We start from the raw sequence: 18,523 nt of genomic DNA on the forward strand, positions 1-18,523 counted from the left end.
GTTTGAAGGTATGTGTGATTTAGTGTTACAAAGAGATAGTAAATTAGCGAGATGTCCTTGGTGGTGTTTCTGCTTATCAGGTACGAGATACAAACTGTGCAGTTCTAACAACACTCTATTCACTATACATTTTTAATAATATTTCTAACCTTAGCACCATGGTATATATCAGATTGTTTTGGAGATGATTCAGCCTCCCACTTCAGTTGCTAAATTCAGAGCCCTAAAGCAGTTTTCTCAGTTCATGATACCAAAAGCTCATGGAAGGCTTTTCATCTTTAGATCTCAAAGCACTTTTCAATGGAAGATGGGAATTAGTATTTCCCTTGTATTATTATTGAATTGTAGAATCAGCTGTATCATCTGGTTTGATTGCCATGTTTTATAGGACAGCAGTATGAATGCAGTCCTGCTTTTATGGTATGGGTAACAGTGATATGGTATGGTATGGGTAAGAGTGAGTGATGGATTAGGGTGCCCTCTTCTGTTCTACTAGGTTTTGCTGCAAAGTAAAAAGAAAGCAAACTACAGTATTAGATTTTTGTGCTGTAGTAACCCCCCGATCCATAACACTTTAAACACATCTATGTAAGCTCCTGGAAAACTACTGAAGGGCAGCCATGGATGAGAGAATCAGTACCCTATTCACAAACAACTTATCTTAGAGTGTGGCCAAGAACAATAAGCTACACCACATCATCTCCAAGAGAGCCCTGGGCTCCTTACCTTCCACACAGATCAGAGATAACCAACCTGCAGCGCACGTGCCACATGCAGCCCAGCAGGGATCCTAGTGGCAGACAAGGCAGAAAGCAGAGCGACAGATTGGGCAAAAAATCAGAGTGGCAATTGCAAAGGCTCTGGGGCCAATTTGTGGCATGCCTGCCAAAAAGGTTGGCCCCCACTGACAGAGTAAATGTTCCCAAGGATTTTAGAGTTTTTAACTTTTTTAATCCAAGCATCAAGCCATTCTTGAGGCTCATTTTTCCCATCAGGAAGAGAAACAGATGGCAGCCTGGTACTTCTCTGATCAATTCCTGTTTATCTACCAAGAATGTATCCAAAGATCCATTCCCCTTAGTACTCAAATAGAAGATAAGTTTCTTTGCTCAAATTCTACACCTCTTCTGGGCCAAAATCTACCTACATAGGTAAGGAAAGGTGTAATGGTATCAGGAGCCTCCCCACCCAAACCTTCACAGTAGCTGAGCAGCAGCAGAGCAGGCCAAGGTATGAGGCTTGACTCAAAACCTACCACTCAGGATCAGGGATGTGGAGTGTAGATGTGTCCCAAAGATGCAAGATAAGACTACCACTCTAGCCAGGGCTTCCTCAAAGGAATTTTGAACACCTGTCCTCTCTAGCACACTTCAGCCCACAGAATATAAATTCTAACTCTTATTGCATCACATAGGGGAAAATTTTGGAACAATGCTTTTACCAATATATTGTCAAAGTGTGTAATTTATTACCCTTGTATAATTTTATGTTATAGGCAGAAACCATATCGAAGGCAAAGAAATAGCAACATTTGATTGTATTAAAACAACCTTTATATTAAAGTATGAAACAGTCAAGTAAAGATTCAAAAGAATAACCAACAGATTAAGTACACAATGAGAAATTCACAAATACCATGATTCTTAAGATTACTCAAAAAAAAAATCACCTGAGTTTTATGTTGGGCAGCTTTTCACTAGCCCCACAAGCAATAAGCTTTATTAGACCTTCTATTTAAACCTTATTCTCTAAGGATTTATATCTCAACTCTTATTAGTGAGATATAGTGTAAATATCAAGATTTACTAGTCTTCATGCATTTTTTCTTTGCAGTTTAGGACACCTGATCTGAATAGCATTACATTTTTCAAGGTTGTAAGCAAAGCATACAGGCCACCCCTAGTCATTCCATATTCATATAACTTTATTTATTATTCACTTCATGTTTGTTGCTAGTATAATCACTATAAGCGCTTTGCAGGCACCAAACAGCAAGTGGAGCTGTAAGCACACAAATCTCCTTACCCAGCAGTTGCAAATCAATATCAGCAATACTCATCTTTTTTTGTTTTCTAGATAGTTTGATATTTAAGTTGTTATGAATGTTCAACCTAAATGTGATTACAATAACAATAGTTGGAGTATATTGTTAATACCTTTCCTACACGAGAACAACACCAAATTGCATTTGCCCAGTAAGATCCTTTAAACCAAGAAAGTAAATCATGTTCAAGAATTTCATGAAATTGACTATGTTAAATGCAGTTAATTTCCATTGTTGTATGCTTTTACAACCAAAAAAATTCAGTTTCCTGCCAACGTGCTGCTTATATCTCTACTGTGCTTTTATCCACCTTTCCCTGTACAACATACTGTAGTTTTTTTTTAACTGGAGTGTGATTTTATTGTGCCTTATGGGTTAAAGCTAACTGTTCATATGGCAGATATTTTTGTCTCTAGTTCACAAATACCGAGGACATAATTTGTCCTGCTCTCCATGTGACCCCCAATTAACCTTCTCCATACACCCTCCATTGTGAGGGTGGTAGTTTGGCACAGATCATGCAGACTAAAATCCATCAGTGATGTTCACAAGCTGATTGTGTTAATGTAGTCATAAAATAAACGACGCCCAGGTCACATTCTTAGCTAGCATCTGGGTATTTTTAAATTAGGCAGCATAATGAGCATGATCAAGAAATAGTATAATTGTCAATACAAATGTTCATGAAAAAGACCTGTCAAAAAGCAATACAGCCTTCAGACAGAGAGGAGGCAGAGGATGCAGAACTGATATTAGCCAAGAGTTCAGAGTTTGATCAGGTCCTAGAAGAAGTAATGGCATTTCAAAAGGGTCAAAAGCAGACCAAATCAGCTCTGGTACTGTTCCCTACAGCATCATATAGCCCAGAAAGGTGCCAACATGTTGAATAAACTAGTGCCATTTCTGTATATTCTCCTTCCTTCCAGATAATAAACATGTTTGTAGTATTTTACTTTCTTAATTGCTGTTGTGATACGAATATCTTATGTAATTACAAAATAATAGTTTGGACTACAGGAGTACCCAAGACCCTTATCAGGATGGGAGTCAACTGAGCTATCCAATGTAGCTAGTTAAAACAAGTATATAAAACTACAGGCACTTTTCTGTAGAGTTGTGCAAAGTTTTCCTGACAAAGTCAGGGGGAGTCTAACTCATTTGGGGGTTTGTTACCAATATGAAGCTCGGTCAGATCTGCAGAAGGTAGCCTAGGCTCAGGTTTGAAGCATTTGTAATATTTATGGTTTTGACAGAATCATGTATACAAGGCAAACTAAGGTTTCAGATGAGTTTTGTAATGAATATCTCAGCCATGTGTGAAATTTTTTTCTTGGCATATGCAAAGAACCTCTGCAAACCTCGTTCACTGAGTTTCAGATAGTTCTGCTCTCAAGATCAAAAGGAGTTTGCCATCACAAACAAAGAGACAGAAAGGGCAGCTCCATTTCAAGAGTAAATTTATAAGGCTAGAAAGCATAATTGTTATAAAAGCTATATTTCTGCCAAATGTCTTCCTGATAACATGAAGTGTCTGGCAAAGGTTAAGGCTCCATTTGCTGTACTTCACGCAACTTTCCCAACATCCTCCTCAAAACAGGCTTGCTTGGTTTGGTTTGATACATAGGTGATATTCTCAATTTCCCCACCTCCATTGCTTGGCTTCTGAAAATGTATCTCAATGATGTCCTGTGTGCTTTCCTCATCTTCCACAACCTCTTGAATTCCTGTGAGTAGGATGGTCCTTGTAGAAATCCCAAAATAAGCCTGGTGAGAAAAAATAAATAAAATAAAATAAAAAAATTGCTGAATAATGTCAAGTATTAAACATTAAATCACTGATAGATATACATAATAAAAATGTTGGTACAGATGAAGATATTGCTATCAACTTGGCTTTCATCTTTGTATTTTCTACTATGTTCTAGGTCTGCCACTGAAAAAAAAAAAAAAAATCAATGGAAGGTTTGAACCTTATAGTGTCAGACTCCTTTGTTCAGTCCTCTTTAGCCTGTCTGTCGTAAATTCCTTATTATAAATAACAGTTGGTCAAGATCTCAGCAGAAATAAGTCAACATGGCTCCATTGTACACGTACCAGTGCTAACATCACATGGCACTCTTAAAAGGTTCCCACAGCATCCTGGTCGAGAATCACTCGTCTAAACATACCCGATGCTCATCGACCAGCTAAAACTATCAACAATGGGTTCAATTAGTGCTATATGTGGTAGCCTGTTTATATTGACACATCTTACTGCTTTATGGCTGTTATAGATGTCTATACTAACATAGACATTGAAGCGCATTGCTGTTGCAGTACTAGAACATGATAAAAAAGCTGGTCTCTTTTGCATCTCTACAAGTCCTAGAATCATCACTGGAAAAACAACTCATAGGAAACTCCCTCTTGTTACAAAGCTGAGAGCAACAGCAGCTTCCTTGCAACTCTCTTACCAAGAAGGTTGTGTCTACATCACCCATTCCCAGAGCATGGCTTGTTTACTCAATTTACCTGAAACTTTTCTAAATGCTTTTCTATGACTGGGGAAACAGAAACGGAAACAGAGCGTCGTCCTCCATCTAACTGGAAAGGATGTTTTGTGTGTCTCAAAATGTTATCAACAACTGGAAAAAAGAATTAGAACACGAGAAATAAATATTAAATTCTAAGACTTACTTTGCAAGTGCATCAGGTAATAAGCTGATCCGTTTATATAAAACTTATATGTAATTCATGATAAAATCCTTGATTAAGTGTTTAGTAAAAACTTGTGGAACAAGTCCACTGTGGATATGAATAGATGCAGCTCCACTGATATTAGCAGGCCTTCACTCACTCACACCAGCTGAAGATCTAGTCAAATTTTCAATAACATTAACATGAAATGAAAAGTAAAGCCAAACATATTTTCCCACTTTTTTCCAATAAAGAGGTCCAGTGATGCAAAGAAAGAATAGACTTTGAGATAGGAGTAAATATCAAAACTTACAAACTGAATATCAAGTTTTTTACCTGAAAAGAATGCAATTAAATACAGCTTTGTTTACAGAACTATGAGCATGAGTCTCTCCTCACTAAGTAAATCAAGAATAATTCAGCTGAAGTCAACAGTGCATGCTACTACAATGTAGATGAGCAGAGAATCCAGCTCTCTAAAACTTTAGCTAACAAGACATAATACCTCCAGGTCTGAGGAAAGTGATGACAGCTGTTCTCGAAGTTCTGTCATATTCCACATTCTCTACTTCTCCTCCTCCTCCTTTGGATTTGTAAAAATTTAGTTCCAATTTGTCTCTCATCCATTCGTCAGGTACTGGCAGATCTGGTACCTCAGATACATTGATCTTCTTCCCAGAAATGTTCACATGAAGCTAAGAAAAATAGCTTTTATTTGTTTTATGTACTCTGCATCTGTTACAAATACAGTAGCTAAAATAAAAAATACTGTACACTATTCCAGTATCTCAAAAGTTTCCATATTAGTTAGTCAATTACCTCAAATTTGACTCCTGTTTCTAGTGTAATAGGCTTGGCTTTCACATCAGTCTTCCCATTGTCCAAGTTCACAGTATGCGTACCCTTTTCTATTAGTTTCTGGGCAACTACAAAGGAAAAGAAGTTTTCAGACAGTGATCCTATGATCAAACTTCATAAGAGTAAGGCTACTATGCAGTGCCCTTTAGCTACACCTCTCCTTTAACATTACTAAAAAAGAAATCAGTAGGAATGAGGACATCTCTGAGAACTCCAGAAGTGCGAGTCCAAGCCTCTCTCTGAGCAACTGCTGCGCTCACTTGACATGGCTTTAAACCAGGTCATTCAGACTGAAAAATCATAGGTGCCTGGACACACACTGCTTTCTATGTCACTCCCTTCTAGGCTACTGCAGCTGGTGTGTTTTAACAATGCTAGCCCAAAGGGCTACTAAGCTTGGCACACATGTAACTATTTTGAATCAGTGACTTGACTGCAAAACATCTTCTGCATAGTTGCCTTTATTCTGAATTTTTTTTTTCAGAACAAAGTAAATGTTTACATCACAAATCCCTTGCTATGAAAGTGAAACACATTAATATTTATATTAAAAATATGCATCATACCATCTTCATCTTCAAAAGTGAGAAGAGCTTCTCCTTGCTTCAATCTGAATGGAATTTTGGCAGCTACACAACAAAGGCAGTGGGTATTCAAAACTGTGTCATTGTTATCAGTATTTTCCATTTTTGTAAACTTCATTTTCTTTTTGGAAACCTCTTTTTTGATCTAAGGTTTTAGAACCACGACAAGAAATAAAAAAGTTGTAATTCATGAAGCAACTGGAAAAAATATCATATGCATCTTTCACTTCATTTTTTTTTAAAAAGGTAAATACACAATTGGGTTAAATTTAATGCTAGTATAACCAGATCCAATTCTAATGATCTCAGCACAATTGTACATGTTATTTCACTAAGAATTTAGCCAACAAGTTTTTATTTTTTCTTCTCAATAAAATTTGAACCAGAGCTTTGTCCTTGTGCAGCAAAATTCACCCTAAAGTAAACAGTTTCTGTCTGCATGTTCAGAACAGTGATTTCTAAAATCTGTAACACCAATCACAGAACATTGTACATATTCAGATATTACAAAGTCTTTGTTAAAAGTTTGTGTGCATTGACCCTAACTCTTCAATAATGAAAGGACTGCTATATATAGTTTTACATAGTACTGTACAAAAGAATAATATTTGAAACAATTCTGAAAGACTGAAATGAGTTTTTAAAAACAGAATTTGTTTATAATACCCATTTCACTAAATATTGCCAAAAATATTTGTCTTCATTCAAATTTGGTATGAAAACATTTCAAAATGTCAAATTATTCTGCAAAACTTAAATTCCAAGTTTTTACCAACTCTATAATGAATATTTGCAACAAAGAAGTCAAAACATAGTTCTGACCCTGACTATATCATTTAACATATGAAACTGTTGCCTGCAAATAGAGTTATTCCTAGTTTGTATTATAGGAAGCAAGACATGAGATAATTGTGCCAAGTGTTATCTGACAAAAACTAAACTTACAGTACATGTTTTTCCCTGTAAAGGATGCGTTTTCTATAATATGACTTTTCTGATGGTGATATAAAATGCAAATGTTTGAAAATTACTAGTTTTCACATCTTATTCATTTTTAAATACTTATTTCCAGTTTTGTCATTTAATAATTGTGAGCTTTCCTCCATATTTTCCCCCAATAACTCATGTGGCCCCCTTTTACTTTATTTCTATGTCCTTTGTTCTCCTCGCATTCATTAATTTTGCCAAATAGAGGAAGAGTAGCAAAGTAATAGCTACATTTTAAAAGGAGGTCAATGGAGGTTGACCTAAACAATAGCTGAATGTCTGGCCACCAGAGTTTAGTAAATGCAGACTGAAAATGTGTCCACTTGAAAGGTGAATTGTGAAATATATAAAATAGAAATTACCTGAATAACCTGTGAACGCTCTGAATTCATCTCAGCAAGGTTTGAATTCATCGCAGCAAGATTATCTTTGAGCTTCTGAATCTCTCTCTTTAATTCAATATTTTGTTGCTCTACTACTTTAAGGTTTTTCTGTTGAAAAAAAAATTACATGAATTGAAATTACAGTACATCCTCAGGTATTCAAACCCCTTGTAAAGCACTCATCAGGAAGCCATTCCAGTAACTAAAATAATTTGTACAATGAACCTGTAAGGATACTGTGAAGAAGCAGACATGGTGCACCATGTAAAATTATGTTTAACTTAACAGCTGAGGTATTAAATACAGTAAAATTTAAAGAGAACATTTTGTCATGCAATACTAATGCCAATTAAAAGTTACTGTATCAAACTTCTGTATCTCTATTAATTACTGTTAAATAAAGTTTGTAGAACAATATATAATACTAATAGTTACAAGTTACAGTACTGTATCAATTTATGTTGCAGTGCTGTATTAGGTTTAGAAAGTTAACAGTTACCCAATTCCAACACTTAAAGTTAGGAAAACAAAAATATCTACTCAGATAACTAAGATTCAGATAGTGCAGTATATCTTAAGTTAACTCTCCTGAGTCTTATAAGTTTTCATAAAATGTATTGGGAAGTTTTGTTGTAAAATGTTCATGGCATAAACTGACAGAACAGTTAAACAGCAAAATGTAAAAACTAAGAAGTCAGTGAACAGCCTTGCGCCCAGAAGATTAATTTTCCTAGTTATCTTTTTCTACCTACAATGATAAAGCTCTTAACTTTGCCTTCATTTCTTCAACATTACTGTGTTTATCAATATGTCAGTTCTGAATTATAATAAAAAGTGCTAAATTTCCTGGTCCTACAAACTGTAGTCTGGGAGGGATATTTAACATGAAAGGAGAAAAATATATTCCCCATGAAGGGCACCCCTACTTCTGTTCCCCAAACTTTGACAGCCATAGGTAAATTTTTCCATTACCTCAAAGTCTTTCCTTATCATAAAAGTCTCCTTACGCTGTTCCTCTTCTGTTTCCCTCAGCTTTATCAGCATGTCCTGTGCTGTCTCTTTTTTTGAATCACAGCTTAATTTTGAAAGGAGGAGTTCAGTTTTTGCCTTTTCAGCTTTTTCAAGCTGTTCCTTAATCGTGAAAAAGTGGTTTAGTATATTTTAACTAGAATATATAAAACATTATTGAATAGGTTTAAACAAATACACTTTGGGAAAAAATTGTTTTGAGAGACTTGAATGGAAACAGGAATATATGTTTTGTAGAACTTGCCTTCCATTTTTCCCATTCTTCTTTATGACTGTCAACTTCTACCTGTGAGCCCAAAAGGTCATTGACTTCTATGTTCTAGAGAGAAAAGAAAATGCACATGCTTTTTCCATTCTGTGATAGTAATAGTGAAAGGTTAAATTTGTTTTAAATAATAAGCCAAACCCATATAAATAATGGGTTAACTCATGTCAACCTTGTTCAAATTATGCTAAAGTGAAAAGAATCAAGGCTTTCCTTGACAGCTACAAATTATCAGTTCTATTGCTTCTCTACAACACTACCAATTTTACTAACCACAAGGAAAAGTGGAGGAAACGTGCGGATTCAGAAGTTCTGACAACACCAGAGTTCTTGAATTAGCTTCTTCCCCAGCATATTATGCAAAAGAAATAGCTTGCTTTTTCTTAAATAAATGTTGATAATATAGACAGAACTTGCTGAATCATTTTTCTAGCTACAAAGGGTAAAAAAAAACCCTCACAAAAATAGGTATTGGTCATTAAACATGTGGGCCTAAATATCCAAAAGGATATGGCTAATACTGATGGCCAACTTTAGAGACAAATTGCGCACTTGTTCTTCCAAGAAAAGGCCCTAACCTTTCCAATACATTAGCACTCCCTTTATGCAATGTGAGTTATCCTACTTGGGTAAACAGAGTTAATCACAGTGCATAAAGATGAAAAAATGCACAACTATCTTCAGGAGCAGGCTAGATCTATCACCAATATGGAAAAAAAAACCTCTTTGGTCCATTTTCTCCCTGCTGATGGCAATACTGGGGGAGGCAAGGAAGGAGCAAAGGAGATTCAGAACAGCCTGTTGAAAAATAAATAAAATGTCTCTTGTTTCACTTAGGATGGCATAAAACTTGAAGGTAAATAAAAAAGGTGGCATGGAAAAGCCCTGATCATGGGAAACTGGTGCTGCCTCAGTCCCCCCCCCCCGGCTGATCTTGCTGAACAGGGGGGGTGTCCCCCCACATCTGATGCCGCTGATCATGAGATGGCCCATCACTGCAGCTGTTTCCAGCACTCCACTCCCCAGCCAGCACTCGCAGGGGAGGCTTCAGCGCTCCCACCTACCCCCCACCCCCATCACCTAAGCAGCAGGCACAGCCGGTCAGGGGTGCACCAGCACTCCAGGGGCTGCACATGCACCCCCGTGCACCCTCTATGCATCACCACTGGCCCTGATAATCCAAGCAACTCCCCTAGCAATCCTGGATTTTCCTTTACATATTTTTCCCATTACTTTGTCCAGTCTAGTTTTAAGTGTTTTAAACAATGAGGAAATACACATGCATGTATCTTAGAACTACAAAATAAAAACCTTAATGCTTAGTTTTTAAAGTGAAAGGAAACAAAAGATAAAGGGGCAGCAGCAGGTGCTGCAGGTCATAGGGGCTGCATGCATCGGAGGCTACACTAGCACGAGTAGGCCCTGGGTCACGTACCCCCACCCACTGCATATGTAGGCAGCCCCCCACACCGATCCCTTCCCACCTCTATACATGTGGCAGCCCCACCCTCAGCTCTCTCAATGCACTGTGCCATACTGTATGCTTCCTTGGCACCATGGATTGTACCACCCCTAGGTCAGGAGCAGGAAATGAAAGCTGAGGGAGGGGAAATCTAGAGACCCCAGACTGTGGCAAGTGCTAGAGCCAGAGTGGGAGCAGTAGCTGGATAGGAGCTCAGGGGCGACATGTTAATCCCTCATGGGCTGAATGCATTCCATAAGCTGCTAGCTGGATAGTGCTATATTACAGGAAAACATCCTAGATTGTCAGCGCAGTACTTTTCAGAGATCATACAGTGATTCTTATACGGTGGTACACTGGCAACTACTTACTGCAGAAGCCCAGTCCTTTAAGGAACACGGTGGACTCTCAGAATCCATTGCAACCTGAAAGAATAGAACAAAATACACTACTTTCACAACAGAGGATATTATCATAGTATCCTGTGGGTTACACGTGACTTCTATAGTGAAAAATTAAAAGCTTTGGCCATCTAAGGACTTGCGCATGTGCATACGTCGCTCCAGAACTGGGGCTGACAGAAACTAAATTAAACTGACACAGCCTTCAGGAAATTAATCGACTCAAACCACAAGCTAACTTATTTGAGGCTCACATTTTAAACTGGCTCTACTACAGACCTAGAAACTGTATGGCTGCCTATACGTGAGCAGTGAGGCTGCTCCGATGTGCTGCAATTACTGGGCGTCAGTCCATGCTTGATAAATGAAGTCTGCCGGACTGTGGCAATTAGCACACACCAGCAGACTCCAGCATCTTGTATATCAGCATCCCTGCACTTAAAAGTGGTGGCAGGGGCTTTTTAACTAAAGTGTTGCTACATAAGCTTTAATTAAAGTGACCCTGCTGGCACTTTTAAGTAGGTGGATGCAGACACGCTAGACCAGGAGTGGGCAAAATGCAGTCCTCCAGGACATTCTATCCGGTCCGCAGGGCCCCTAAAAAATGTAGAAAATTAATATTTATCTGTCCTGGGCTGCCAGTCATGCAGCCCTCAATGGCTTGCCAAAACTCAGTAAGCAGCCCTCCACCTAAAAGAACTGCCCGCCCGACGCTAGACGCTACAGGTGCGTTAATTAGAGCAGTTCTCGGAGCTACTCTAATTAAAGTGCCCCCCTCCCCCCCTTCCTGTAGCACGTATATAAACGCCACACATTTCAGGCCGCAGAGTTAAACGTGGCTATTTGTGCCAGCGGCCACATCGCTCAGGTGAGTTGTTGCCTTTGGAGGAATACCTTGGCCACACCAGCGGGGCTCTCCGGGCTTGCCATTATGGTTTGCAAAGGACGCGACTTCTCGGTGATTATCACTAATGATCGGTGAAGTGAAGCGCTCGTCTCTACTGTACCCACTGGTGAATGAACTTCCTGTCTGGAACTAACTGAAAGCTAGAAAACCTTCCGGGTCACTTACATTCCCCCTCTCCGCTCTTTCTCAAACGCGTGGGAACAAACCCGGGCCGCAGAGCCCCGGAAGTCGGGCCCCCGCTTTGGTTCCGGTTCCGGTTCCGGTTCCGGTACCACTCACGGGCTGGGAGCGAGGCCCGGCCTGGCCCGGCCCTTCACACCCTGTTCCGGGAAAGCCTCCTCCACACGGGGCGGCGCCTGCTGCTCCCCCGGGGGAAGGGGAGGGTCTGCCCAGCCCCGCGCACAGCTCGGCCCAGCCCGGCCCGGCCGCCAGGGGCGCGGAGGCCGCTGCACGGAGCGAGGGCGCCTGCCGGGTCGTGCTGACAGGGAGCGGGTAGCTGCGGTCAGGGAACGGCTGGGACTAGGGCTGGAGGTGATGTCTAGCACAAAGCGCTCCAGACAAACACCCTCCAAGCAAGGTGCGAGTTGTCAGACACGTGAAAAACCACTGTTGCGTGGGGTGAAGCGGGGCGCACCCCAGGCAAGGTGAAGCTCCTCGGGTTTGGCACAGAGCGTCCGCCCGGACGAGGGATCTGGACGAGGAGAAGCTGGGTGGAGGAGTCGCAGATGGCAGCAGAACTTGTAGGGCCTCTTTGCAGGACTGGGCCGGTCAGTGCCAGGGCAAGGAAGTTTGGCGTCCAGGGCAAAGTCCGCAGCGGCAGCTGGCCCTCGCCTCACACACGGGTCCAGGGGCACGTGCCCTCTGTGCTTGCCCAGGAGTGCATGCAGTGGTGGCAGCCGCCCTCCTCCCATCCCCGCGCCCCCCAAATGACCCAGTCACGGCTCCATCCCGTGCCTTGCCCCAGCTGGACAGCAGCTGTTGGTGCCCCTTCACATTGGTGCCCAGGGCGGTCACCCCGGTTGCTCCCTGCTTGATATGGCAGCGTGGCCAGTGACACGCAGGCTTGAAGGTGCAGGCTGTGGAAGTGACGCAAGCGTTCCTGGGCTGTGGTAAACCCCAGTATAGTAGATGGAAACTCAACAGGTGGAAAAGGAACTAGGGAAGACTCATGCTGAATCACAGCTGATTTTACAATGGGCAATGATGGGACAGACCCATAGACAAATAAGGTGGAAGGGTCCTCAGGAGGTCATCTAGTCCAACCCCTTGCTGAAGGCTGGATCATCTTCCCTGTCAGAAAAGTCTCACAGGAGCAACTTCTAGCAGAGGAGACCAATGCCATTTAGGGCATCAGGACCATCCTAGGAGCAGGAGGAGGAAAATTCCCCCACTGCTCAGCCCTTTGGAAATGTTAGACAATACATTGGGTGGTTATTGTAGGGTGGGAAGCAGTGATGCCAGCAGAAACAAAACACTTGCATAAGCAGATAGTGGGAAGGACTGGGAGATGACTATGCATTACCACAACAGAGAGGAACCGGGCCAATAGTAGGGTGACAGAGGCTGGACAGACTTGGTAGGAACAGGACACTACTCTGGGGTGCAAAACACTATGTCTCAGTTGAGAAATGGGTTGGGAATTGCTCTCTTGTTAAGTGCCAGCAAGCCAACCCAGTGAATTAATTTTTAAAGGGAAAAAGGACCTCAAACACTTGAGGTTTTTCTTGAACTAAAACTAGTAGGTTTGTTTCAAGAATATGGCACAGTGGTTGTGAGTTGTAACAGATTGTACTGTAAAGTTAGCAATCTAATATTACATTACTGCTAAATGTGTTTACCAGCACTGTCAAGAGTTACTTGAAGATGATTGTTCAGTTTACCTAACAAATTTTAATGACAAAGAAATTACAGGCATGAATTTACTAGGTAAAGAGTTAATTAACAGAGCTGGACATCAATTTTCAGGGAAGAAGAATGAAAATTAAATGTTTAGTCCCTTATTCTGTGCAGACATTTGTTAGCATGAGATTAATTTTGCCTGGAGGTCCATGCAAGATGAGTTATAAATCATTAGTCTTCTTGCTTCAATTGGCTGGACAAGAGGAACATTCAAACACATTCTAGGTAGATACAATTCAACCTGTACTACTGGAGATGGGGTTCTACCATGCCATAAAAGGGAGCAGTATTTTAGTTTTCCCTCTCTGTTTTTGGATAAGTACATAAAAAATCTGACCCAGTCTTTTTATGAGCCTCTTCCTTCTGGATTTTCCTAACCTTGACAATTAATAAGGTTGCCTGCTTTTGCTTTCTAAACAAAGAGTTGGTAACTAACCGATGAGTAAAAGGGAGGGGTGTTCCGGGAGTAAAGGGGAAGTGATTATGTTATGCTCAGAGCACTTAGGTTTTAAATGTCACAGTATGGTCATGGAGAACAACTTGCCAACAACTCAGCTTGGGGACTAGCTGCTGGTCTGACAAAGCCTGAGTTTCTTAAACTACAGGGAATACTGCAGAGCTCATCTGTTTATACTAGCTTTTGGCCTCACAAGGGAATTGGAAAGCTTGTGTCTGGTTTTGGGGAGGAAAGTTTACTGGAGCCTTTAAACTGGGCTGAGTTCCTCAACCGATATTGAGTTGTCTACTTAATTTATTTGTACTGTGAAGAGTAGCGCCCATATGTGAATTGGAGAAATGGGGAACACTTCTGAAAAAGCAAACTAAAGGGGAAAAGGGGAGATTACTTAAAATCTAATCTAGAATATAAAGAACCTTCAAAAAATTGGAGGCTTCCCCTGACCAACTAGGATTGACACTGACCTGGTTCTTCACAATGATGAAACTTCTTGCTGTGCATCAGAAATCAGAAGAGGAAAAGACCTGCATGCAGTCCAGATTTGATCAGAGCAGATCCAAGATACCAGAAAGCTGTGTATGTAGCAACAGAAGAGAGTTCACTGTGCACATGCAGTGAGTCCTTTGTGCATGTGCTTGGTGACTGACACCAGAGTTCTTGGCAGGAAAGGGACATGTGACCACACCACCATATCTTCTTGAATGGTGCACCCCTGCCTGTGTGCAGGGGTTCAAATTAGCCATGGCTTTTTCTTAGACAAGCCTTAAATTTAGAGCAGTCTACTTTGGGAAATAACTGCTTAAAGTAGCTTTAAGCTGTGAATTTAGAATGGATTAACTATCAAAGTAGATTCAAGTAATTCAGAACAACACTCTTGCTGTGGAAAAGGAGCATCTACAAAGATATTAATTAGGAATTTGTCTTATACAAGAATTCTTGGTATGGGCAAGCCCTTGAAATTGTGCTCAAAAGAAGTTTAAAGACCTCACCCACGTTCCTGCCCCTGATTTATGCCACACACAGCTTGATCACAACTCAGGGTTTGGACAGTGGTCATTAAAGATCACATGGCAGTGTATTCTGTTAAGCTTTCTGAAATTGGACTATATTTCAGAAAAAAACTGAAATAGAATTTAGGTGCCTGTATACAAAACTGTGATCTTGAAAACTACTTAGCTGCTGCTAGCTTTACAAAAGTATTAGCTGCTTTCCTTTAAAACAATCAGAAAGGACAGTGTTTGAGCACTTATCTAGCATGTGGAGAAATCAGGTTTAATTACCTCCTATGTCTGAGCAGATTCAAGGCTGTAGCTCCCAGCTTCCCAGAGAGCACCTTCACCATCAGGTTATAGGTTCTGAAGTAGGGGCTCTCTGCATACCTTCTTTTGAAGCTGTTTCACAGAGCAGTAAGGAATTGAAGATACATGGACTCAAGCAAAGTATAAGTGTAAGTGTTACTGTAGCTTAGCGACTAACACTCATCTGGGAAGGAAGAGACCTGGGTCATAGTTAATGGTCCAAAGACGATTCATAAACTGTCCTGTAAGTGTTACTCTCCCAAGTGAGTGCCCTAACAGCTAAGCTAGCTAATGCTTTTGATTTTTTCATGCCTCAATTAAATTCTTCTGCACAGTGGAACAGCTTCAAAAGAAGGGGTGAAGACAGCCCTGCTGGTTAGGGCACATTTTCTGGCAGATAGGGATGTGAATGTCTATGGTCTCACTGCCTGAAGTTATTATATAAGAAGTATGCTGGTTGTGCTCACCCATGTCATAAGAGAAAGTAAAGGTGCTTACCTTGAGGAGAGGTTTCTGCAATGTGGCTCTTGAAGGGACAAAGGCATCTAAGCCTTGGAAAGGGAGGTAGGATTTAAGATATAGCCTTGACCACAGTGTTTCTCCACTGGTGATCTTTAGACTGCTCTTTAGTCCAAGTTGAATTTAGGTAATCTCCTTACCATGGTGGAGGTTTTGGATCTTATTCTGAGGTGGTGCGTAAACTATCAAACGTAGCATAGGGATTCCAGATACTGGTGTATTACAGAAGTAGTTGCATAAATGGGTTTTCAGGAATTGAACAGGGCAGAAAAGAATCACACTTGGGCACCTGAGTCCTCTTACAAGACTAATAGATGGAATAGAATTTGGTCCTTTGTCAACACTAGAATCAAATGGCCAGTTCCAGAGATGCAGAAGTACACCTGCCCTGGAGAGTCTAGCAGCTCTGCTGCCACCACATCCCTTGACCCCACTCATTGCCTTTGCTGCTTCCTGCCCACTCGTCACCTACTTCTTTCTGCCCTCCCACCCACCCACCACCATTTTTCCCTGCCACTGCCACCACTTCTCTGCCTGCAGGGCCAGGGTCAGGGTCATCCTGCAGGCAGGGGTAGGAGGGCTCAGCCCCATGTCAGCATAGCAAGGGAAGCCTGGAGCCAGGCTGGATACAGTGAATTGGAACCTGCCTGTGAGCAGAATGAAATCACCTGGTGGGCTGGTTCCAGCCATGGGTCATATTTTGCCTGCCCTTGGTCTAGGTGCATTTAGATGCCAAGTATCTCCCTTTTACAAGAAAAAAGTATGCTTCCAAAATGGTTAGGATGCAAACAGCCAATACTGATTTGCATTATTTACAGATAAGACTCTGAAATGTGCCCTAACAGTGTCAGCTCCCTGAGTCTTTGTCCCAGGGAGAGACATATTATCATGTTACGACACTGAGGTAGCAAACAGTCCTAATATGACCACTACAAAGAAAGCAATGAAGTAAAAATAAGTCAAGACATACAGTGTTGTGACTGAGCCAGACCTTGGTTGGCTGCAAATTGGATTACTCACTGAACAAAAAAAATGCAGTTCTCAGAGCTTATGATTTCTTAATATTATTAATTTCTAGATGGCAGAACAAATTCTAGCAGAGAGGCCAAAACTTTTGCAAGAGAGGCCCCCTTTGCAAATAGGTTGAAGGCTAAAGAAACTAATTTGAATAATAAATTGCACATATCTATAGTGTTTGCTTGTACTTTTGCCTTATTTGGCGGAAAGGACTTTCTGATTTGAATTCCCCAAGAATAAAAATATTGCAGTTGTAGTCCTTCCCCTCTCTCAATTCCCAAGGCTGCAGTTACAGGGTATGACAAACCATGGGTCTGTAATATTTCTATGTTGATCATGTTTGTGTCGTTATAATACTGCATGCTTCAGTTTCCCAATAATGCTAGTACGTGAGGAAGGAATGAGTTAAAGAGATAGGCAGATTTCTTGCTTCACTGGGTGTGGGGCGAGACAAATCAAGAACACAGTCCTATTGACAGTCTTAAATGGCTTTGTTGACATATCAGTAAAGTTGAGATGCCAGACACCCTGAAGGTGGCCAATGGAGACTAAGATGGGAGACTAACATGACAGTGGGAGAGCAGACTGGGCAGGTCAATTGTCTGGAAGCTGAGTAGACTGAGGAGCTGTGGAGTTTTGGGGTGGAGAACCTAGAAAGACTTAAAAAAGAACAGCTGAGTATCTTTGGGGGTGCTCTGAGTTGCATGGGCAGGATTAGCCACAGAGGAATGGCTTTACCCTTTTGAGGGGGCAGAACCTCTGGATGGGTGGCCTTTCCCACAATAAATGTCTTTGCTCCTGAGAACTTGTGCTTGCACTCAGTCTTCCCATCAAGACGTAAAGCCCCTCTTAGGATGGAACCAGATGATAACTCCTTGAGTCAAAGCCATGGAGATTCAGGGAAATGAGAGACCAGAAGGCCAAGGACTCAGAGTAGGAAGGAGCCTATCAAAGACAAGAGTACCCAATTACCTGTGGGGGCACATTTCTCACAAGAAAACCACTTTCTTTCCAATATCTCAGTTCTAATCCTCAAAGGGAATTTACAAAACACTTTTCACAGCTGAACCTATGAACTTCACTTCATCAAGCTACAGATACAAAAAAGCATGGACTAAATATAGACATTGGATTAATGGCATATTATAACCTGCCTGACATCTGACTCCCCAGGTACCTCTCCATTATTTACCATGTACATTCGTCCCCCACTTCCATTTCCACCCTCATCTCTCACCCACTGACTCCTCAATTTACAACTTCACAGACTGCCTTTTTTGCATGCATAACAGCCTCTGGCTTCTTTACTATTCATTCCATCCAAGAAGGGTATGCACCACCTGCAGGTGCTTCCTCAGTCTGATGAAGGATATTTATACCCAAAAGCTTGCTAAAAATATTTTTTGCAACTTTTTGAGTTGGTCTAATAAACGATGTTGGATTTACCCAAAGAACCTTGTCTGCCCATGCCCTTAGACCAACACAGCTACAACCTATACCCCTGTATTATAGTACCTTGCCACTATGTGACAAGGGACAGATAATAACCAGTTAGCCTTGCCAAATTACTACCTTGGCTGGTGGCATAACAAGTGGAGTTGCCACCCAGGGAAAACCCTGCAAAAAAAAGATGACAAAGTTGAGATGGAAATACAAAGCGCCCGAGCAAGGGACTAACAATCGAGGGATGGGGGAGAGGAGGGGAACGCGACTAGGTTACATACCATACAATGTTAG

General features: G+C 41.1%; 1 protein-coding gene across 3 annotated transcripts; it reads right to left on the bottom strand.

Moving 5' to 3' along the window:
* Positions 1 to 1,906: 1,906 nt before the first annotated feature.
* Positions 1,907 to 11,793, bottom strand: NMI (N-myc and STAT interactor). Of its 3 annotated transcripts, XM_019554197.1 has the most exons (10): positions 11,584 to 11,793; positions 10,660 to 10,713; positions 8,806 to 8,880; positions 8,505 to 8,663; positions 7,512 to 7,640; positions 6,145 to 6,307; positions 5,540 to 5,646; positions 5,226 to 5,415; positions 4,556 to 4,668; positions 1,907 to 3,808 (listed from the first exon to the last, which is right to left on the bottom strand). In XM_019554197.1, the coding sequence occupies exons 1-10, from the start codon at positions 11,617 to 11,619 to the stop codon at positions 3,608 to 3,610; spliced, it is 1,227 nt and encodes a 408-aa protein (XP_019409742.1). In that variant the 5' UTR covers positions 11,620 to 11,793; the 3' UTR covers positions 1,907 to 3,607. The 3 variants fall into 3 exon arrangements, with proteins under 3 accessions (XP_019409742.1, XP_019409743.1, XP_019409744.1); XM_019554198.1 differs by lacking the exon at positions 10,660 to 10,713 and having other exon boundaries at positions 11,584 to 11,791; XM_019554199.1 differs by lacking the exons at positions 8,505 to 8,663; positions 8,806 to 8,880; positions 10,660 to 10,713 and having other exon boundaries at positions 11,584 to 11,707.
* Between the last annotated feature and the right edge of the window lie 6,730 nt (positions 11,794 to 18,523).

The sequence above is a fragment of the Crocodylus porosus genome, unplaced genomic scaffold, assembly GCF_001723895.1.
Source record: "Crocodylus porosus isolate Cpor-Errol unplaced genomic scaffold, CroPor_comp1, whole genome shotgun sequence".
Taxonomy (NCBI): domain Eukaryota; kingdom Metazoa; phylum Chordata; order Crocodylia; family Crocodylidae; genus Crocodylus; species Crocodylus porosus.